General features: G+C 46.8%; 3 protein-coding genes and 2 non-coding genes across 9 annotated transcripts in view; 2 read left to right on the forward strand and 3 right to left on the reverse strand.

Moving 5' to 3' along the window:
• The window catches only part of rab6ba (RAB6B, member RAS oncogene family a), a 34,309-nt gene extending 21,787 nt beyond the window's left edge, over window positions 1-12,522 (forward strand). For both annotated transcript variants that reach the window (XM_060067300.1, XM_060067301.1), the window contains exons 6-8: window positions 4,620-4,713; window positions 6,204-6,270; window positions 10,021-12,522. In XM_060067300.1, the coding sequence (XP_059923283.1) occupies window positions 4,620-4,713; window positions 6,204-6,270; window positions 10,021-10,085 (226 nt within the window). In that variant the 3' untranslated portion in view covers window positions 10,086-12,522. The remainder of the gene's footprint in view (window positions 1-4,619; window positions 4,714-6,203; window positions 6,271-10,020) is intronic.
• Window positions 12,523-14,771: 2,249 nt separating this feature from the next.
• im:7152348 (uncharacterized protein LOC559250 homolog) lies at window positions 14,772-16,931 on the reverse strand. Its single transcript, XM_060067307.1, has 3 exons — window positions 16,566-16,931; window positions 16,107-16,211; window positions 14,772-15,372 (listed from the first exon to the last, which is right to left on the reverse strand). Exons 1-3 carry the CDS (start codon window positions 16,907-16,909, stop codon window positions 15,327-15,329), a joined length of 495 nt encoding a protein of 164 aa, XP_059923290.1. The 5' UTR covers window positions 16,910-16,931; the 3' UTR covers window positions 14,772-15,326.
• A 1,445-nt stretch (window positions 16,932-18,376) lies between these two features.
• trnap-ugg (transfer RNA proline (anticodon UGG)) lies at window positions 18,377-18,448 on the reverse strand. Its single transcript has one exon. It is a non-coding gene; the product is annotated as a tRNA-Pro (tRNA).
• Window positions 18,449-18,704: 256 nt separating this feature from the next.
• Window positions 18,705-18,776, reverse strand: trnap-cgg (transfer RNA proline (anticodon CGG)). Its single transcript has one exon. It is a non-coding gene; the product is annotated as a tRNA-Pro (tRNA).
• A 466-nt stretch (window positions 18,777-19,242) lies between these two features.
• cep63 (centrosomal protein 63) overlaps window positions 19,243-20,000 on the forward strand; it is a 7,306-nt gene continuing 6,548 nt past the window's right edge. For 3 of the 4 annotated variants that reach the window (XM_060067246.1, XM_060067247.1, XM_060067248.1), the window contains exon 1: window positions 19,243-19,446. In XM_060067246.1, coding sequence (XP_059923229.1) covers window positions 19,406-19,446 — 41 coding nt within the window. In that variant the 5' untranslated portion in view covers window positions 19,243-19,405. The remainder of the gene's footprint in view (window positions 19,447-20,000) is intronic. The other variant, XM_060067249.1, reaches the window with a different exon arrangement.

A 20,000-nucleotide genomic window follows, 5' to 3' on the forward strand; every position in this document is an offset into this window, starting at 1 on the left:
TAAGCTTTGATCCTCGCTGCTGTGATCCTCGCTGCTTTGCTACGGTTTGCTACACTTCCTGGTCACACAGGAAGAGGAAGTCGCGCGCCCAGACGCTTTTTATCGAACCAAAGTGTTCAACCCCGAGTCTATTAAGATCAGCCAGCCGTGGGTAAGCCCCCCACATCCAGGGGATTTGTCAGGGATGTGATTCCCGATTGACCGTCTGGACAGAACATCTCTGATGTGGAACTCAGGGTTTAAAACTCTGCCCCTAAAAATGTACTTTATTATTTATAAGAAATAAGTCTTGAGAGTGGTAAGGTCGTTTTGGGCGGGCAGTGCGGTGGAAGGCCTACATACATCTTGGTTGGACACGCCCACTTGATGTCACTACAGGGTCGATTTTGAAACGGCTTGTCGTGGCTATTGAACACAGAGGTGACGGTGCTACTGGTTCAAACCGAAACGTTCCTGAAACAAATGTTCCTGAAACCAACGTTCCTGAAACACGCGCCTGGTGCAGGAACACCGTTTGTCAGGGTTTCCTTGGAGAACATTCTAGAGCATTTCTTCCGTCATGAACCATGACTTTAAGCCCGGAGCGATTTTTGGACACAGCTGTTCCCTACATCCGAGTCCTTCATTCTTTCAATTCACAATACAACCAATCACAACCTGGTTCCGCAAGGACTTCCTCCTCAGGACATGACTCCACAATTAACCTCCAGGTAGAAACCCATCGCACACGACCCGCCTTCTTCTGCTTCTCAACCAACCAGGTGCTTTGGGCTTCACTGCTGTCCAAGCCCTCATTGGTTGTGTTCTGACCAATGACTGTTTGATTGGTTGAGAGGCAGGAAGAGTTCTAACAACGTTCCTCCCAGATGGCCAGAACAGCAGATAAGGCATAGTTAATATCATGGCGTGAGAAGGCGCGGTTATAGGGCTGCTTTAATGGCAAGCTGTGCACGCGGTTTGGCATCCTGACTGTATTTAATATGTTGGACGCTATGTATGTTGGACGCTAGTCTCATGGTCTTTTATGAGTTGTATAATTTCCCGGTCCGTCTGTCATTATGTACACAGATGACTTGCTCAGATACAGTTGGCTATGTGCTCCGTTCAGTTGAGACTATCCGAATGAATGAATGAATGAATGAATGAACAAAGATGGGCGAGGAGCAGGATGTATACACAAAGAGCTGTGCTCATGCTCAGATCCCCATTATCGCCGTAGTAACCGCTGCAGATAATTTTATACCGTAATACTCTAGATCCTCCGGCCCAAGAGACCAGGGTTCGATTCCCGGCTTGGCTCGTGTCCATTTATCGATGTTGCTTGGTTTTACTTTGTTCAATCCGGTTTCTTCCTGGTTACAGTTTCCTTGGCCACCAGCTGAGTCTAATGTGTGCCATTAAACTGGTAGCACTCTCCCTCCCTTGAGGCCTTTAACATTGATGAGGCAGAGGGGGGAACGGTTTCATGGCGGCCCACCAATACTCATAAGCCTACATATTTTATGTATACATATTGGATCCTTCTTCAGTGTTTTTCATTTTAATCACTTCCTAGAGATTTAACTGATCGTCTCGTAACGGCTTGGGCATTCTGGGGACCGGGTTAGAGCGTAAATAATGGATGATTAATTTATGAACTCTTTGAGAAGCGGCTCTCTGTCTCTACGAGGAACAGAGGCTGTGTGTAGTGTCAGGGACGAGCAGAGCACAGCGTTTTGCGTCCTTTTATTGTTTGGTTTTGTGCGCCCCGACGGCGCTGACAGAACTGTCGAAAAACCGTCCAAAGATAATGTGGTGTTGCTACCCGCGGCTCACAGACGCCTGCTATTCAGATTCCACCGCTAGAAGATGACACATGCTATTCAACAGTTGGCTCCACTGCTAGCAGACATGACGCATGCTATTCAACAGACATGTATGTGCTACTAACATTTAGCTTCACTGCTAGCAGACATGTACACGACGCATGCTATTCAACAGTTAGCTTCTGCTGCAAGCATACGTGTACATGACGCATGCTATTCAACAGTTTGCTTCCCCTGTTGGCAAACATAGGTCCTGACACATGCTATTCAACAGTTAAATGAAACACGAAACACTGTTCAGCAAATGCTTTTATCCAAACTCACAGCGAACACAGATTGAATGCATTCGATTCACGAGCAGGTAGGGGTGAGTTGGGGCCATCCTGCTCGGTGACACTGCGTATCGAACCCCAAACACACATTAAACGACAAGCAACTCCTGTGTTGGCAGGAATCAAAGTCCACCCGTGTTCTCCCACCGGCTGCGGCGAGTTTAGAATCCGTTGGTAGCCATGGCAACCGGTAACTGCTCACCGCCAGAAAGGAGCCTTCTCGACGACGGAGAGAGTGGGACTAACAATTCTTTGTGTCGTACAATACGGATTCTGGATGTCTCTGGCACACCGGACACAGACCGGAGATGTTGCGTGGTGATATTGGGCCTGAATCCCAGGACACTGTCTAGACTCACGGTGTATTATATAGCTGCAGGGAGGTAAGGTGTGTGTGTGTGTGTGTGTGTGTGTGTGGGGGGGGGGGGGTTCGTTATTAAACCACTGCTGGCCTGGCGGGTGATGAATAAGCCGGGGGAATGAGTCCCTCAGCCCTGGAGCAAGGCAGCATCAGGTGTCGTTGGAGTATAGATGCTGCAGAGCTCTCGTTCTCTCTCTCTCTCTCTCTCTCTCTCTCTCTCTCTCTCTCTCTCTCTCTCTCTCTCTCTCTCTCTCTCTCTCTCTCTGAAACAAAGACCTGCTGTTCCTTCTGGATTCCATTGTTTTGGATCATCGCTGTTCCTTTCTGCAATGTCGGGCTTCACTAGGCAGACGCACGGAATCTCTGATCAGCCCTGATGGAAGATCTCTGATGCTCTTCATGAAATGAGAGGGTGATGATGAGTGAGCGGGTGATGGACGAGGCGCACCTCCGCTCCAAGCCCTGTGGCCTGGTGACATCACGGCTCTGAAACCGCTGACGTCATCCCGGCTCTGAAACCGCTGACGTCATCCCGGCTCTGAAACCGCTGACGTCATCACGGCTCTGAAACCGCTGACGTCATCCCGGCTCTGAAACCGCTGATGTCATCCCGGCTCTGAAACCGCTGATGTCATTCAAAACCTGAGACTTTTAGTGAGTCCGACTAATTAAGTTGGCTGAACATGCCTGTATCACAACGCTCCTACACGTAGACATGTATTTGATATGGCGGTTCGGCTCCAGGTCCTTTTTCTCTGGTTGTTTCCCTCGACCAGAAAGGCCCACCGATGAAGGTTCTACCACTCCCGACACAACCGTCCACGGCCCCCTCCCCCTGTAGACACTGAGCTCAGCCCCCCAGTGCCGACGGTCCACCTGCACCTTGTTGCTGCGTTCCGTCGTTTGTCTCAATGAAGCACAAACCAAGCCGACTTCATTACAACGTTGCGCTAATGGAATGGAATGAATTTGCTCGCAGCACAAAAACGATTCAATTTGTTTAAACACTCTAACGCTAATTAGCTTTGGTGTTGGTGGGTACATCTGAATGTGTAAAGTTTTAATAAAGGACACTCGGCTGTGAAGTCCCCAGAGGATCATCGTGACACTCATAATCGTGTCGTACAATTACAATTTAGAGAGGTTTCTTTGGAAGTAAATCAACGTGACTTACTATTTAATACTTTGGAGTCATTTCGACGCCTCTGTCCATAGTGACAAACAGTGATTTCTGATACATATCATCAGAGAGCAGGTAGGGGTTAGAGAGTGACTTCAGATACATATCACCAGAGAGCAGGTAGGGGTTAGACAGTGACTTCAGATACATATCACCAGAGAGCAGGTAGGGGTTAGACAGTGACTTCAGATACATATCACCAGAGAGCAGGTAGGGGTTAGACAGTGACTTCAGATACATATCACCAGAGAGCAGGTAGGGGTTAGACAGTGACTTCAGATACATATCACCAGAGAGCAGGTAGGGGTTAGACAGTGACTTCAGATACATATCACCAGAGAGCAGGTAGGGGTTAGACAGTGACTTCAGATACATATCACCAGAGAGCAGGTAGGGGTTAGACAGTGACTTCAGATACATATCACCAGAGAGCAGGTAGGGGTTAGACAGTGACTTCAGATACATATCACCAGAGAGCAGGTAGGGGTTAGACAGTGACTTCAGATACATATCACCAGAGAGCAGGTAGGGGTTAGACAGTGACTTCAGATACATATCACCAGAGAGCAGGTAGGGGTTAGACAGTGACTTCAGATACATATCACCAGAGAGCAGGTAGGGGTTAGACAGTGACTTCAGATACATATCACCAGAGAGCAGGTAGGGGTTAGACAGTGACTTCAGATACATGTCACCAGAGAGCAGGTAGGGGTTAGACAGTGATCGAGCACAATCAAGGATCTTACCAAAACCCTTTTTTGGTCTAGGAGTCAAACGCCCTAGCTAGCTACTGCAGTGTTGTTCCTGTGTTATGACTTGTTTTCTTCTGGTGGTGTGTTAATTAGTTTCCTCTCCTGGTGTGTGTGTGTGTGTGTGTGTGTGTGTGTGTGTGTGTGTGTGTGTGTGTGTGTTCGGTAATTTGATAATTGTTTCCTCTGCAGGCAGATCACGATCGAGGAGGGGGAGCAGCGAGCCAAGGAGCTGAGCGTCATGTTCATCGAGACCAGCGCCAAGACGGGCTACAACGTCAAGCAGGTCGGGCGGCCGGCCTTATGCTAGCATATCCTCAGCAGGCTAGCGTTAGACTAGCCGATCATCAGCAGGCTAGTGCGAGCCCAGCATAGCATTGGCAGTCTAGCGTTAGCCTAGCATTATGGTTGCCCAGCGCTAGCAGACTAGCATTGGCATAGCCTAGCATCAATGAGACCACTGTTAGCCTAGCATTAGCAGGCTAGCGTAAATCCAGTGGAGCGTTAACACGGCAGTGTTTATTTATCGGTCCTACGTCTGCCAAAAAACATCGGTGATTGATGAGTGTGAGGACGATGTGTCGTGCAAACAAACCTAAAGTACGTTAACCTCTTCCGTCATGGAGGAACCAGACAACGTAGCAGGGAAGACGAAGAGGGCCTTCCCTCTCCATGACGTCTAGTTTTATACGTTGGGAGGGGAGGTGCACTGAACCTCAGGCGACGGCTAAGGCTACACTGGGGACGGGGAGGCGTGGCTACACGGCTACTTGACGTAGCTAGCCCACAGTCAGATGGCAGATGTCTTGGCGTGTGCCGGGGGCAGCCTGTGGCTCAGTGAGTCAGAGCGAGCGTCGGAGCCGCTGTTATTACGGTGATCCACAAACACAAACGCCCTCCAACAAGTGATTTGTATTCTGTGTGGGCTTCTGGCTACGAGGAGGGGAAGAGAGAATGGTTTAAGGCCCTTAAAAGAGCACAGCGGTGCCCGTTGGACCGTTCTACGCTTTCAGTGTGTGTGTTTACAAAGTTGTGTAACCGACGAAAGTTAAATCCCCGGTAAATGATTATTCTTTCACAATAATAGCTGGAACAACCAGAGGGAGAGGGCTGAGTGCTCAGCCGAGGCTTTTATCCGAGGATCTCGATGAAAGCAGGGCGTTGGCGCGCTTAATTCGGGATCTTTGTGTTAATCTGACAATGAACGAGGCCGCGAGCCGCTCGGAGGAAGGCGTGTCCGTCGATGCGGCCGCGGTGATTCTGCCAGCCGGCGGCGGCGGTGCCCAGACAAACACAGATGGCTCTTTTCTTCACCGAGCTTTAAAGCGGTCAAAACACACGCCGCAGACACTCCGAATGGACAGGCAGAGGAGGAGGAGGAGGAGGAGGAGGAGGAAGAGGAAGAGGAGGAGGGAGGCAAAACAACAGGATGAAGAACAAAGAGACGGTGTTGCTCGGGAAAGCTCTGCGCTCTGCCACACTGAGCGTGTATGCGGAGCAATGAGTCATCACTTTCAGAGCTCATCGTTTTCACCTCGTCACCGTCGTTAATGAGCGCTAATAGCCTAGTTTTTACCTCTTTAACGTGCCTATCGTGAGCTTCCTGCTCCATTATCAAATACTCTGACTCATTTCAGCTTTGCCTTGTTATATAGTTTTGATAGAAACTGATGACGCACCGAACACAGTCCATGTACGGACGTCTACAGGTGGGCTTGGATGTTCCACGTGTGTAAACAACCTTGTTCTCTGTCTGTCTGTCTGTCTGTCCTGCAGCTGTTCCGACGTGTGGCCGCTGCTCTCCCTGGGATGGAGAGTATGCAGGAGACCAGCAAAGAGGGAAGTATCCTTTGACTAATGCCCCGTTCATATACCCCATCCATACCCCGTTAGCCCGCACTCCTCCTGTTGAAGAGATACATCCCTACCATCGTCTGATGTCGATGGAACACACAGAACCTCAGGGTGCTGTTAATGTGGGTACACAGTGGAGCGTTCTGAAGAACAGTACAATGTAAACACTGGATCCCATGGCTTAGCTTAAAGACTAGCTAGAGAATAGCCTTTTATCATTTCCTTGTGTTCTTGCATGTAGAACCACTGAAAGACTTTATGTCTGGAAGTTTTACTTGGATTCAAATTATTATGATAGTATATTTGGGATTAATGTTACAAAAAGTTTAATGCAAAAATAGAATATTAACTTCACAATCACTCGACATGTTCTGATTAATTTATGTTAAACTAGTTTATCACTCCGGATCTGTCTTCTGATCCATTTATATAACAAACCTTTTGAGGCATATTAGGACTGTTGCCATGTTCCTTTATGTGTGAACTGTTTGTACATACAATAAGGATTTATACCATTTATAAATCCCTCTTTAATTAAGTTTCTGACTGCACCTCTGGAAAAAACCAGACGGGTATTTTATACTCCTGTCAGCCAGAACCACCGTCTCCATGGAAACGAGGCTGGTTGATGAAACTGTCTTTCCCTTCACTGTGTGCGCATAAACATCCCTCATTAGTGCCCCCATGTCACGATGACTTCTGACAGTCGGTCCTGATGCTGGCCCCATCATCCTCTTCACTGTTTGGTTGAAGATGCTCTCTGAACCCGTCTGCCTTCTTCAGACCCTCTCTGCGTGAGGGCCCTTCTCCAGCAGGCCTCTGGCGCTCCTGCCCTCTGGTGGCCATCCTGGGGCACGACGGGGCAACTTTCTTGGCCTAAATGAGGCTTTCTTGGCCTAAATGTTGTTAATGGTTCAATTGCCCCATGGGCGGCACCTCCCCCCAGATACGTGTGAACCTGTAGCGCAGCCAGCTATCGCTGACCTGGGTTTAGTCTGAGGACGGCTGGTTTGACACCGCTAACAGCTATTGATTGGTTTCTCTAATCTACGATCGCTGGACCTTGTCAGGGCATTAGCGTAGGTGCGTCTCGGAGCTCGATAGCCCGGACGTGATAGCTTTCGGGTTTTAACTACGGCGGTATAATTCCTCTGAGCCCCCATTACGGCTAATTAGCTCCACGCCTCGCGTCTGAATCCTGCTTAGATGTTGATAGAAATGGCGCGCCGCCACGACAGCAGGATCGATTCCCCACACGGATGAAACCTATTTCTACAGAGCGTCTGATCAGGACGAGGCTCCGGGCGCCCTTCAGCGGTCTTACTTTAACCAGAAGGTTGTCTTGTCTTGTCTTGTGATGTTTCAAAGCTGTTTCCTGCTCCTCGTAGCAACGCACCCGTCCGCCTGATGGACGGAGGGCGGTCTCCGAGAGAGCCGGCGGGGAGCGTTTATGACGCCGTAACCCGGGTGATGGATGTGACAGGCGACAGCACCTTGGGGTGGTTCTGTCTCTGCCGACGCTGCAGTGTTCCTATTGGTTCCTGCCCCGGGGTATCGACCTCTCTGTAACGGCAGCTGCCCCCCGTCCCCCCAAACAACAGATACGGCGCAGGCTCCGTAAAGGGTAAAGGTCAAACCGAGACCGGTATCGGATGTGTTTTCAACGCCGAGGATGTTAACTGCTTCTCCATTCCCGAGCGCACCCAGAAGGTTAGCTAGGAGCCGGGTAGCCTGAGGCCACGGGCTTTAGCACCGGGACGTTTGGTGTTGATAGTGTTTACTCTGCCGGTCCACCGGACCCAAAGGCCCCTGGGTAATATTTTGTGAGAAGGGATGGTGATTGCACTGTATTGACGAGGGGTGGGGGGTGTAGGGCGGTAGGTTCAGCGTGATTGACGGCAGGTGTCAAGGTCTGGTGCAGAGACACCGGCTGCGTTCCAACACCACCTCCTCTCGCTCGTTCACTCTGTCACCCTGGAGGGGGCGGCGGGCAATAGAGTGGCGAACTCACGCCCCTTCCGGTAGGGCTCATGGGACCTATGAGATCGAAAAATATGAATGGGTGTCAATGGAGAGAAAATAATAATTTTCTGGTCCCAGTCTTTATATGCCCTGGATTACACATATGTTGTTTGTGGATTTAAATGATAATTTTTCATGCAAAGAAAACTACAAATGTTCGTGAAGAAGTTTGATAATTTTAGGTTTTATGTGAGGCCGCTTTGTGAACTACAGCTCTTCGCTGCTCTCGACGCATATGATATACGTCACCACACCCGCCCTTGGAACTCGGCACAGAGATGGCGATCTCTCTGCCCCACTTCACCGCTTTTTCCAAGGGGAGGATAAAAGCATCGAAAGAGGTGAAAACCATTATAAGTCGGGGCACGTGCAGAGTTTCAGTTATGCCGATGGGAAGATTGTCGGTCTTCTCCACGCCAGTTGCAGGGAGCGTGACGTCACATACGAGCCGTGTAGTCTTTCTCGTTGTGTTTTCTCTACAGCCTTTATCTGAACAATTGCACCATAAACGGTCGAACTCTTTGCATGAAAAATTATCCTTTAAATCCACAAACAACATATGTGTAATCCAGGGCATATAAAGACCGGGACCAGAAAATAATTATTTTCTCTCCATTGACACCCATTCATATTTTTCGATCTCATAGGTCCCATGAGCCCTACCGGAAGGGGCGTGACTTCGCCACTCTATGGCAGTTAGCGGTGGGATTGAGACGGCTTTGCCGCTCCAGAGACTGTCGAAGGCAAGGCAACTTTATTTATATAGCACTTTTCATACACAAAGCAGACTCAAAGTGCTTCACATATAAACATTGTCATACAATAAAATAAAATAATAGATATTTAGCTGAAAGCTAAAGCAAACATAAAATAGAAAAAGGCATTTTAGTATTAAAATAGAAAATAAAGCGATGTGAACGATAGGGGCCGATCACAGCCCTCAGACGTTTGTCTGACGACGTCGACGCTAGGTCTCCACAGCACTAAAGGCTAAAAGACTCTACCGCTCTGGTTTACTGCGTTTGCGGAATGAATGCTGAGCGCGAAAGGTTAGCGTAAATTGCCGTCGAACGACTTTTGGAATGCGGCCATTGGTGGTGACGCGGTGGATCCCGGCAGAACGATGACGACTTCCTGTCTTTCCAGTCGGAGTGGAGCTCACCTGACTTCTTCAGGTGGAACACGCACGCACGCGCGTTGAGTCCCCAAACTTCAGTCGGTTCAGCAGTAGGCCTAGTGCTAATCTTTTGAAGGGCTGTGACGCCATCCGGGCAGGAAATCTCTCTTATCTTTGTCTCTCAGAACGGCCTCGCGGAGTAGACGCTGTAGAACCACCAGCTGGGTAGAAGGCTACGGTCTGCTCATTAATAATCTTGAGTTCTCATGTGTGGCTTCACCCTGCAGAGAACCATGGTAGACGTCTTGGCTCTTTCTCTGTTGCACGACCGCACACACGTGAACTGACTTGACTGTCTTCCTGGCGGCGGTGGAGTTGGGACGTTAGACATGGTAGTTTGTTATGTGCTGTGTTGTCCTCTAGTGGTGTAACTGTCACATTACAATAGGCCTACATAATGTTGTATTTAAGTGTAATTGGCTAGGGTTTAATATTGGTGTTAAAGCAGATTTGTACAAAAGCATGATGCATATTCAATGTTTGCTTTCTAAAATATCTTCCCTGCTCGTTTCAAAGTCATTCCTTAACGTTTTCCCTCAGTGATTGACATCAAGTTAGACAGACCACCGGAGCAGGCTACTACCGAGGGCGGGTGCTCCTGCTAATGCTCCCAAGCCAATCAGAGAACATCTTTTACACCATGTGATTTTCTTTAGATTTTTGTTTTACGATTTTTTTATGTTTTAATTTGAATGTTATTAATTTGCACATCGGAGAATGGACGCCTTATCGGAATATCGGATCAATAGTTTGAACTACTGGGTACTTGAAAATGTGTCAAATCTAGTTTGTTGATGAAATTGCCAAAAAGTTCAGAAAATATCAACAAAATGTTAACGGGGCAGGATGTCCTACTATTATACGTACACCCTTTTGTTAAGTGACAAGTTAGATACCACTCATCTTTCTTTTTGTATTTTTTATAAATTCAGGGAACTCTCTGGAAGGTTTAATTTATTTTTGGGATCTCCACCAATGCAGACAGAGTGTACAGAGACACAGATCCACGTCAACGGGGGTCTGAGGACGGCATGCATGAAACATTGTGTTTTGAGCATACCTGTGTCCAATCGTGATGTTTAAATATGTCATTGCCGATATTACAACACCGTTGACTTAATGCACTCTCTAAAAGAGGAAAAAAACTTTAAATGTCCTTCTGCTTCTTAACACTGTTGGCCTGGATTTCTATACTTGACTTCAAAAAACCTTTTTGGTCCTGTGAGTTTGTGTAAATGTATGCTTATTTTGTACAGGCAACTTTAGTTAGTATTGGCACTATAAGTGACTTATATTCTCTCTCCACCCGTCATCCAATAGGGCCCCGTTAAACTCTGTGGCGCCTCACAGAGTCACCCCGACCACACTTGCCCTGATATCTGATATCGTTGCAGTGTTTGAATGCGTCTCAATAGTTGTGTTCGGATCGGCCACATAATTAAACACCCGGAGACACCAGGAGGGGAAACACTGCCCCCTGGTGGACAATATGTAAATAGTGTATTTTATGTTTCTTGGAGAGATACTTTATGGTTTCAAGCGCACTATACGTAAACCTTGTGACTTTGGTGTTTAAACAGCTGTTTAGCGAGTCAACGGAGACATTCCTGTCGAACAAAGAGGACAAAATTTGCACATGTAGACCTTTCAGGTGATTGTGAAGTGAGGGAAACACTTATTTGTAAATAAGAAACCACAAGAGTAGACAAACCTGTTCAAGTGTGGTACCGACGTCTTCACCAACAACAGGTTCCAGATGACGCCTGTGTTTGAATAGCCATTGTTAACGTTTAAAAACACTAAAAAGCAAAGCGCACTGAAGCCCCAGCAAATACAATACAGGATATCAGAATGACTATTTCCACTTAAAAACGTATCAATCAATTGGCCCCAATTTCAGCCCGTCGCACTACTACGTTTGACCACAGAGGGCGCTGTTTCTTCGGTTGGTGTTGGTGTTCGCTTCCAGTCTTTGACATTATGCCTGCCCTGCTCTTAGCTCAGGCGCCGGAATTGTAATGTACTAGTTAGTTACTTTACTTTGACTTTGGAGTTACCTCTTACTGCACTTTTTAAGACCTGTCCTAGTTAGTGAGAAAAGAGAAAAAGTAAAAAAAACAAAAAAAAGTTAAATAACCATTTTTATCACACTTAGGGGTGCTGTGTTTGGGACTTTGACTGAATAATAAATAAAAAGACTAATTACACATCCAAGATGGAGGCCGTTGTCGACACTAGCCTAATAATCGATAATAATAGACTTGGTGGAAAACAGGACGGATTGCAGACTCTAAATTGTAGATAAACAGTTTGGGCCTCCCAACCTCTCCTGCTATTGTGTAAACCGGACGTCTGCAACATTTAATCGCCTCAATCGGATTCTGAGTCAGTTGTTATGTCAATAGATGAACAGAAATGCCTACGGTGTCTCTCTGTAACTGTGAAACGTTGACTCATCGCGGGAGATCTGCGGTTATTTTCGGATATTGTTGACGAATGACGCCTTGAACGTGTTCATCGTGTTTTCGCGATACCAAAAACACCACGTTCGATCTGTGACCGCCCCCGGGCCCTGATTGGCTGCCTCTACTTACTAACGTTTCCGTGACGTATTTGTTACTCTGAAAAATGGAATGTACTGCCCTGGCTGTCGCCCATAGGGGGGACTGGGGAGAGCACTTTGTTAGTGCAATGGTATTTATTTATTTATTTGTTGAATATGAGTTTGCGTAAATACACACACACACACACACACACACACACGTTTTCTGTGTCCTTGCTCCTGAGTTCAGCACAAACACCTGTTTATTTGTGACTGAATGCCGAGGGACAACATGGCTAGAAATAGGACGTTGTTATGGCGATGCACTGGGGAGGAGGGGGGGGGGGGGGGGGATGTATGTGTGTAGCGCACAACCCCGTGGAAGGTCAGAGGTCAGAGGTCGTTCCCATCTGATTTGGTTACTGTGTCCGTAGAGCGCTCCATCCACTGTACAGAGATCTGGCATGTCTCACACCATCAATAAAGACGACTTAATACCAGATCGCCTGTGGTCCTCGTCTCTTCATGTCCCCGTCTCTTCCTTCTGAGCTCCTGCTCCCCAACATGGCGGCCACACAGCGGGGTGGCCCGCGGTTTTCAGAACCGAAGCTCGCTGAGGTTTCAGATGAAAGCCGAATAAAAAAACTTGCCTGGCAGGAAGCTTTAAAAGTCCATTTTCACCTGGTGTGTGACGCAGGCTAAAGATGTTTGATTTGTTTTTCAGGTGCTCAAATTACAGGAACTGCTGCTTTTTTATACGAAATGGATCAAGTTGGTGGGATTCATTACTCAGCCATGACATGACTGAGATCTAATCTGATGATAATACAGGGAAATATTTTGACAACTTCCTGAAGGTGATCGGAAGTGTGTTAGTGTGTGTGTGTGTGTGTCATGTTTGTGGTATGTGTGTGTGTGTGTGTGTGTGTGTGTGTCATGTTTGTTTTTGGTCAGGTTTAGGTGTGTGTGTTTCCCCATGATGGTGCATTTAGTGTTTGCCTTCCTGTATTATTCCAGTAATAGAGTGACGTGTTTTTCACTTCCCTTGAATATTTTCCATGCATTTTATTTTAAGTATATCTCTAAGCCTGCGTGGGCCTGCCTGCAGGTACCTGTCCCTTCTCACGTCTCATGTCCTGTTCCCCAACTAAACAGGTATGACAACAAACTAATTTCCTCATAAGTCTCCTACATTCAAAACAACTTTGATTTGTCATTTCTGAGGAACGGACTGGAACGAAAAACACATGACATCAGCTTCGGTTCTACCTTTGATATCATGTTCGTGTTTTGAAATGAAGCTTGTATAATAATAATAATAATCATAATACTAAGTATTTGATCTGTCACATATAGGCCTATGGAATATTATTATTAATTATTATTATTTGATCTTATACTGTTTCTGTTATGTGCCAGTTTTGATACGAAGCACTTGCTTGTATGGTAAAGTTCCTACATGATCAACAACTATGATTTGCATCGGCAGTATCGTAACCTTAACCTCAGTGGATGAGGTAATACTGCCGGCCTGATCATAATACTGTTCTTCCTGTTACTTGGTCATTCATTATTAGGCCCCCCCCCCTGACCAGCGGCCTTAGTTTCCCCCAGCAGAAGCTTAGCCTACATGCAGCGCTCCTAGAGAGCTCTGCCGACCCCAACAACGAGGGCAGATTATCCGCGCTGTATCCCTCAGACGGCGCTCTATTCAGGAGCGCGTGTGTGCACACACAGCGCCGTCATACTTTAATGACCCTAACTCTTCTCTGTGTCCTGATCTTTCCGAACTTGGGGCTGCTCGACAGATGTGAGGTGAATGGAGGAGATAATCCTGTTAGCCATGCCCCCGTGAGTCTGCGGGGGTAATCTCCACCACCTTGTTCCCTTCACTAGGGACCCAGAGGCCGCCGTCTGCATGGACCTGGGGGTCTCCGGGCAGGAGGAACCCAACGATCTACGGTTTCTGTTCCGCGGTCCGGGGTTTGTTCACTGGCACTCTGGTGGTTTAAGATGGTGAAGGGAAGAGGTGTTTTTTACGGAATATTTAAACGACTGAATTGGTTTTCTGGTGTTTGAATAGAATAATAAAGATGAGATTAACTAATTAACTAACTAACTATTGATCTCATGTGGGAAATGTTGGACGCAGCACGAGTACAGGGCGAGAACGTGAAAGACTGAAGACTCACTTGTTCAGAGTTCACATTATAGACTCTGCAATGCCCCCCCCCCCCCCCCTCCCTTTCCCCCCCCACGCACCCCTCCTTCACACATATTGTATGTTGTACATCCTTGCACTTAATGTACGCACTTATTGTCTGTGGTGCGTCCTCGCACTTAAAAATAGTACTTAGCATTGTGTAGCATCTTATCCCAGTTATCTTTGTTGTATACAGGGAATGGGTTAACCTAGGGATTGTTAGTGCTTGGCACTTACAGTATATGAACATCCTTTCTGTACTGACAGCGATATATTGTTGTTTCTCTTTCTTTGAAAAAAATGAAGATATTGTAAGTCACTTTGGATAGAAGCGTTTATTTAATGCCCTTAATGTAAATGTGGAAACGTTTCATACAATATGCGAATAGAACAGAAAGTGAAAATTTAATATTTAAGAGGAACAAACCCTTTTAAGACCAGTGTATGGAAATTATATGATCAACTCCATAATAAGTAACGAATAACATGACTTCCTGGTACTTTCTTTGACACGACAAACAAAAGAAAAAACCCGCTTACAACCACTCTCCAAAAGTAACTTTTATTTAAATAAAAACAATAAGAATACGTTTAAATACAACAACCACAAAGAGGATCATCTCTTAAATATACAATGTGCCAGAGACGCTGCGAGGGCACCATCTGGTCCCGGGGGTCCGGTGTCCGGGGGTTAAACTCTTCCTGGCGTGCTCACTGAGGGCCAGATGAGCTAAATCCCAGCGTTACAGCAGATGACGGGGTACACCCCCGACTTAATAACAGAGGGGTCCCCCCCGTCCCCCCGTCCCCTCCCTCCTCCTCCTCCACCGCCACTGATCCGCATCCCAGCCTCTGTTAGCACGCAGATATTAATACCCGGCCCGCTATGCTAATGCAGCTCTGCTATGCTAATGACCTCAGATCTGAGGGGCTGGGGGGGGGGGGGGGGGGGTGACTGGGAGTACTGGGAGTACTGGAAGAGAGCGACTGGGGCCGCGGGGAGAGGGATGCCATCCACGTACAGTCTGGGCTTCCTTCCCTGTCAGCGTTCGTAGTTCGGCAAATTCATATGGATTCCTTGATCCAGATTCTCTGTTTGGACTAGACGTGGTCGTCCGTTGCCAGGCGCCGCCAGGACCTCATCTCCCTGTGAGGGAAACAGAACGCCACAGTCAGAATCTGCTCCCAGAACTGTCAGTATCAAACCAATCGAAAACGTAATTAAACTAAGTATGCACAATTACAGAGTGACATGTGGAGTGGATACATCTCTTCCTTTTGTAAACATTGTGGGCTATATTGTCTGTGTGTGTGTGTGTGTGTGTGTGTGTGTGTGTGTGTGTGTGTGTGTGTGTGTGTGTGTGTGTATGTGTGTATGTGTGTGTGTGTGTGTGTGTGTGTGATAGTTGATGTTTAGTAAATACAGAGTGTATTGGAGGTGCCATTATGGTGAACGACCTAGTTTCTACTGTCCAGGTGAGTGACCTAGTTTCTACTGTCCAGGTGAGTGACCTAGTTTCTACTGTCCAGGTGAGTGACCTAGTTTCTACTGTCCAGGCGAGTGACCTAGTTTCTACTGTCCAGGTGAGTGACCTAGTTTCTACTGTCCAGGTGAGTGACCTAGTTTCTACTGTCCAGGTGAGTGACCTAGTTTCTAGTCTCTCTCTTATGAAAGAGCCTGGTTCATAACTCATAGAGACCTATAACTTATAGTCCATGTGGGAGACCTCAGATGCAGAACTGATAGTCTATAGTGGGTGGCACTGGTCCAGAACTGATGGTCTATAGTGGGTGGCGCTGGTCCAGAACTGATGGTCTATAGTGGGTGGCGCTGGTCCAGAACTGATGGTCTATAGTGGGTGGCGCTGGTCCTGAACTTACACAGGGTCCTCGGGCATGGCTCTCTCCATCTGCATCTTCGGGAGGCTGAACTTCTTGAAGAAGGCGGGGAGCTTGAGTTTGGTCCTGGGGGGCCACGAGGCACGACTGAAACGGGAGACAGGGAGACGGGTTTAGTTCAGACCCCTCTTTAGTGTGAGAGTGTGTGAGTGTATGAGTGTGTGTGAGGGCATGTGACGGCCTGTGTGTCCGTGTGAGTGCAAGCGTGTGTGAGAGAGTGCATGTCTGTGACCGCATGTGTGTGACTGCGTCAGGGCGTGTAGGTGCCTGAGAATGTGTGTTGGAGAGCAGGTTAGTGCCTGGGATTGTGTGACTGTGCGTGAGAGCGTTTGTGTGTGTGTGTGTGGGTGCGTGAGAACGTGTGCGTGAGGACGTGTGTGTGTGTGTGTGCGTGAGAGTGCCCGTGTGTGTGTGCGTGTGCGCGTCTCCGATGAAACTCACCACTCGGCGTGCGTCGACGTGCGGCCTCCTTTCCCTCCGATCACCTCCCCCGCCGGCCGCCGCTGCTGCTGCACCACCTCCTCCACCTCCTCCCTGTCCGGTATGTATTCCCACACGTTGCTGTCCACCCACAGCGCCCCCTGCAGGCCCACGCAGCGCCGCACGCAGGTGACCCGGCGGCACAGCGGGCAGGGCACGGTGACCAGGTCGCCGACCCCCTGAGACAGGGCCACCAGGCAGGGGGTGCAGAAGGTGTGCATGCAGTGCAGCACCCTAGGGATCCGCTCCAGACGGTTGAAGGCCTGGAGGCACACGCTGCACTCTGTGTCCTCACACAGCACCATGGGGGCGGGCTCTGACGGGCAGAGGGCGGCGGTAAGGGGGAAGAGGACGGCCGAGGCTGGATGCTGGCAGTTGGCTGGCTAGGCTAGCAGTTAGCAGCTATGGGTTAGCGCTTAGCCTTTAGCAGCAGAAGGGGATGCCAGTTGGGCTCCAAGTTGCCTGTTAAAGTAAAAAGGTTGGTTAGAAACATGTATGTAAATATAATAACTCATAACTTTCATATCAGGTATTAGCTTTTCCCCAAAGCTACTTTTCCACAGTAATTTGTTTAAATGTGGATAAATCTAGCTAACCATGATCATTGTTATTGTGTTATTGAAAAATTACATGATATGCAATATGCAATTTCGTAATATATAATATGTTTATAATATCAAATGCGTGTAGGAAATGTACAAAATTCTATTTCCTATTATCAATTGATATCTATGTGTAGCCTTCTGCTAAAAGAAACTAAAAATCTAAGAAGAGAATTAAAGAATTAAAATCTAAACACTGCATCAATCACAATATGAACGTGTATGAATACTTACACAAGATACTAAATAATCCAACAACAACAAAAAAAAGACCAGATCCAATCCGTATCACAAACTGCTCCTCAATTAAAAAAGACGAAATCAACTAAATCAAATAAAAATAAGTCAACCAAACTCCTTAAACGTAGAGACACAGGGAGACCGGTCCAGGACAGACAGAGAGATACTAACCGACCGGCCCTGCTGCGGCCGTTTAAAACCGTTTGTGTGGAGCGTTGGGGGGAGGGGGGCGGTGTCCTGGGCCGAGCTGAACCGGAATAGCAGCTGTGTTCCTCCGCCCCAGACGGTGCGAGGCAGCCCGGAGCACAAAGAACCCGTCCCGCCCCTCCCTCAAGGCCCTCCCCTGGTTGGGACTGGCCCACTGGCAGCGTGCTGTCGCCTTTGTTGTGTGTGTGACAGCGGACAGGTGGACGCGTGGGGGCCGGGGGCGGGGGCGGGGGCGGGGGCGGGGGCGGGGGCCAGGGCTGGGGGAAGTGCAGAAAGCGACATGATAACGAACTTGTGTGATGAGTTATACTCTTTCCCTGGAAGGTTAAAAGAAAGGCTGTTGTGTGGTTTAGGGATTTGTCAAGACAAGCATGTTAGTTTCTTGATAAGCCTAATTAGATATGACGATCATCAAGATTCCCCGTAAATCGATGTTATCCGGATAATCATTGTCAAAGATGTGTTATTACGTCAGACTTTGTTCCATTATGTTTGTATTGCAGTTAAATGACATTTCTCTGGTAATAGCTTATTTGAAATTATTGAATAGAGCTTTCATATTGCACTATTTTTTTGCTACTGTTTAATAATAATAATAATAATAATAAATTTTATTTATACTGCACTTTAAGCTTACACATTAAGCATAGAAAAGGGACCTTAACGTCGATGTTTTATTTGAGATCAATTTGGTGAAGAAGGACTAATGCGACTAAAAAGTGAGGGCTCGTCCGGGATTTGAACCCGGGACCTCTCGCACCCAAAGCGAGAATCATACCCCTAGACCAACGAGCCGCTTGCTTCACCTGCCCACATGTATTAATAAAATAAATCACAACACTTCAGTCATCTTAAACGTCTAGTTCAGCTAAGAGAAAACATGTTCAGTCAGAAGATAAAGTAAAAGTATAAATAGTATTTATTGCACATAAAAAATAAGAAGAAAGCAAAATGTGTGATCATTTGTGTATTTCCTCTCAAACCCCGAAATGATATCAGTATCCCAGACAAATCAGTGTTAATAAAATAGATCAATTCATTTAAAAAATGTGGGCTCGTCCGGGATTTGAACCCGGGACCTCTCGCACCCGAAGCGAGAATCATACCCCTAGACCAACGAGCCACGTGTCCATGTTTGTCGCTTACGACAACTATATAATCTTGGTATCGAAACAGTTGCTGTAGAATTATGGCTCGTTACGTGAATGCTTCCACATTTGACCGCTCATTCCTTCATAACGGAGTTTTAATATAATCGTACACATAAGCATTTTTCAACTAAAATTAGGTATTCTTTACAGTACGACGCGCCACCGTCCGCAGGGCTGTTAAGAAGATACATAGATGTACTGCACGTAGATAAGACAATAACGTGTATTGGTTTTACTTAAACGTAGAAAGCGTGTCACTGACTATACAATTGTATTAGTAACTAGTAAATACATTTATGACTAGTACCTAAATTATTTACATTCCTCAACAGCTCACAGTAATATGTTAATAATAATAATAATAAAGAAGGGAGTATTGCGTCTGTGACTTCTAGCTCTATGTTCAGACCGTTTCCCAGTTCAACTCTCAGAAAACTTTATTGACCAGCGTTTATTTGAACAACAAAACTTAAACAGGAAGCCGCGCAGCCAGCGACAACAAACTTACAAGCGTTACATTATTTTTACATCATGTTATAATTCCGAAACACAAAGTAAACCTCCGTGTTCCCGTCTGAACCCGCCAGCAGAACACTGAGTCATGGATCCGTTGTTGGAAACCCTGAAGAACAGCGACTTGAGGTAAGAAATAGCAGTTTATAATGCATAAAATAATCATTGTACTCCGGTGTGGAATAGTTCTCAAACTGTATTCATTGCATCCATCACGAAGCTTATTATAACATCTTTAACCACAATTCATGATTGTATTCATATCGTGTTTATTTAAAGCCATCGCTGATGTAATAACATCAGAACTAATCCGAGTACACTGCTCTACTGTACTTAATTATATACCGTTAGTGAATAGTTATTTTACATGCATGATCTTGTAAATACAGAACAGATACTTTTCTCTTTTAAATTACTTCACGACTTTTACTTAACTTTGTTATTTTTAAATTTTGTAATTGTATTGTATTGAAACGTTACTCTCATTTTTGTAGCATTTTCTGTCTTTTATATACTTTTGTGCTGCCGCTATAACCAAATTCCCAGTCTTGGACACTAAATCAGTATACTCTGTCACCTGACGTTACTCCGTTACCCGACGCTACTCCTTACCTGACGTTCCCCTGTTTACCTGACGTTCCTCTGTTACCTGACGTTACTCCGTTACCCTGACGTTCCTCTGT

This window comes from Gadus macrocephalus, chromosome 12, assembly GCF_031168955.1.
Source record: "Gadus macrocephalus chromosome 12, ASM3116895v1".
NCBI lineage: Eukaryota > Metazoa > Chordata > Actinopteri > Gadiformes > Gadidae > Gadus > Gadus macrocephalus.

Bases quoted from the DNA above. Each gene is read 5' to 3' on its own strand.
- im:7152348 (XM_060067307.1), bottom strand. From the start codon at position 16,909: ATGGTGCTGTGTGAGGACACAGAGTGCAGCGTGTGCCTCCAGGCCTTC. The intron at 16,212-16,565 runs GTGAGTTTCATC...CTCCCGTTTCAG, and splicing joins ACGTCGACGCACGCCGAGTG to TCGTGCCTCGTGGCCCCCCA. The intron at 15,373-16,106 runs GTAAGTTCAGGA...TTTCCCTCACAG, and splicing joins GCCATGCCCGAGGACCCTGT to GGAGATGAGGTCCTGGCGGC.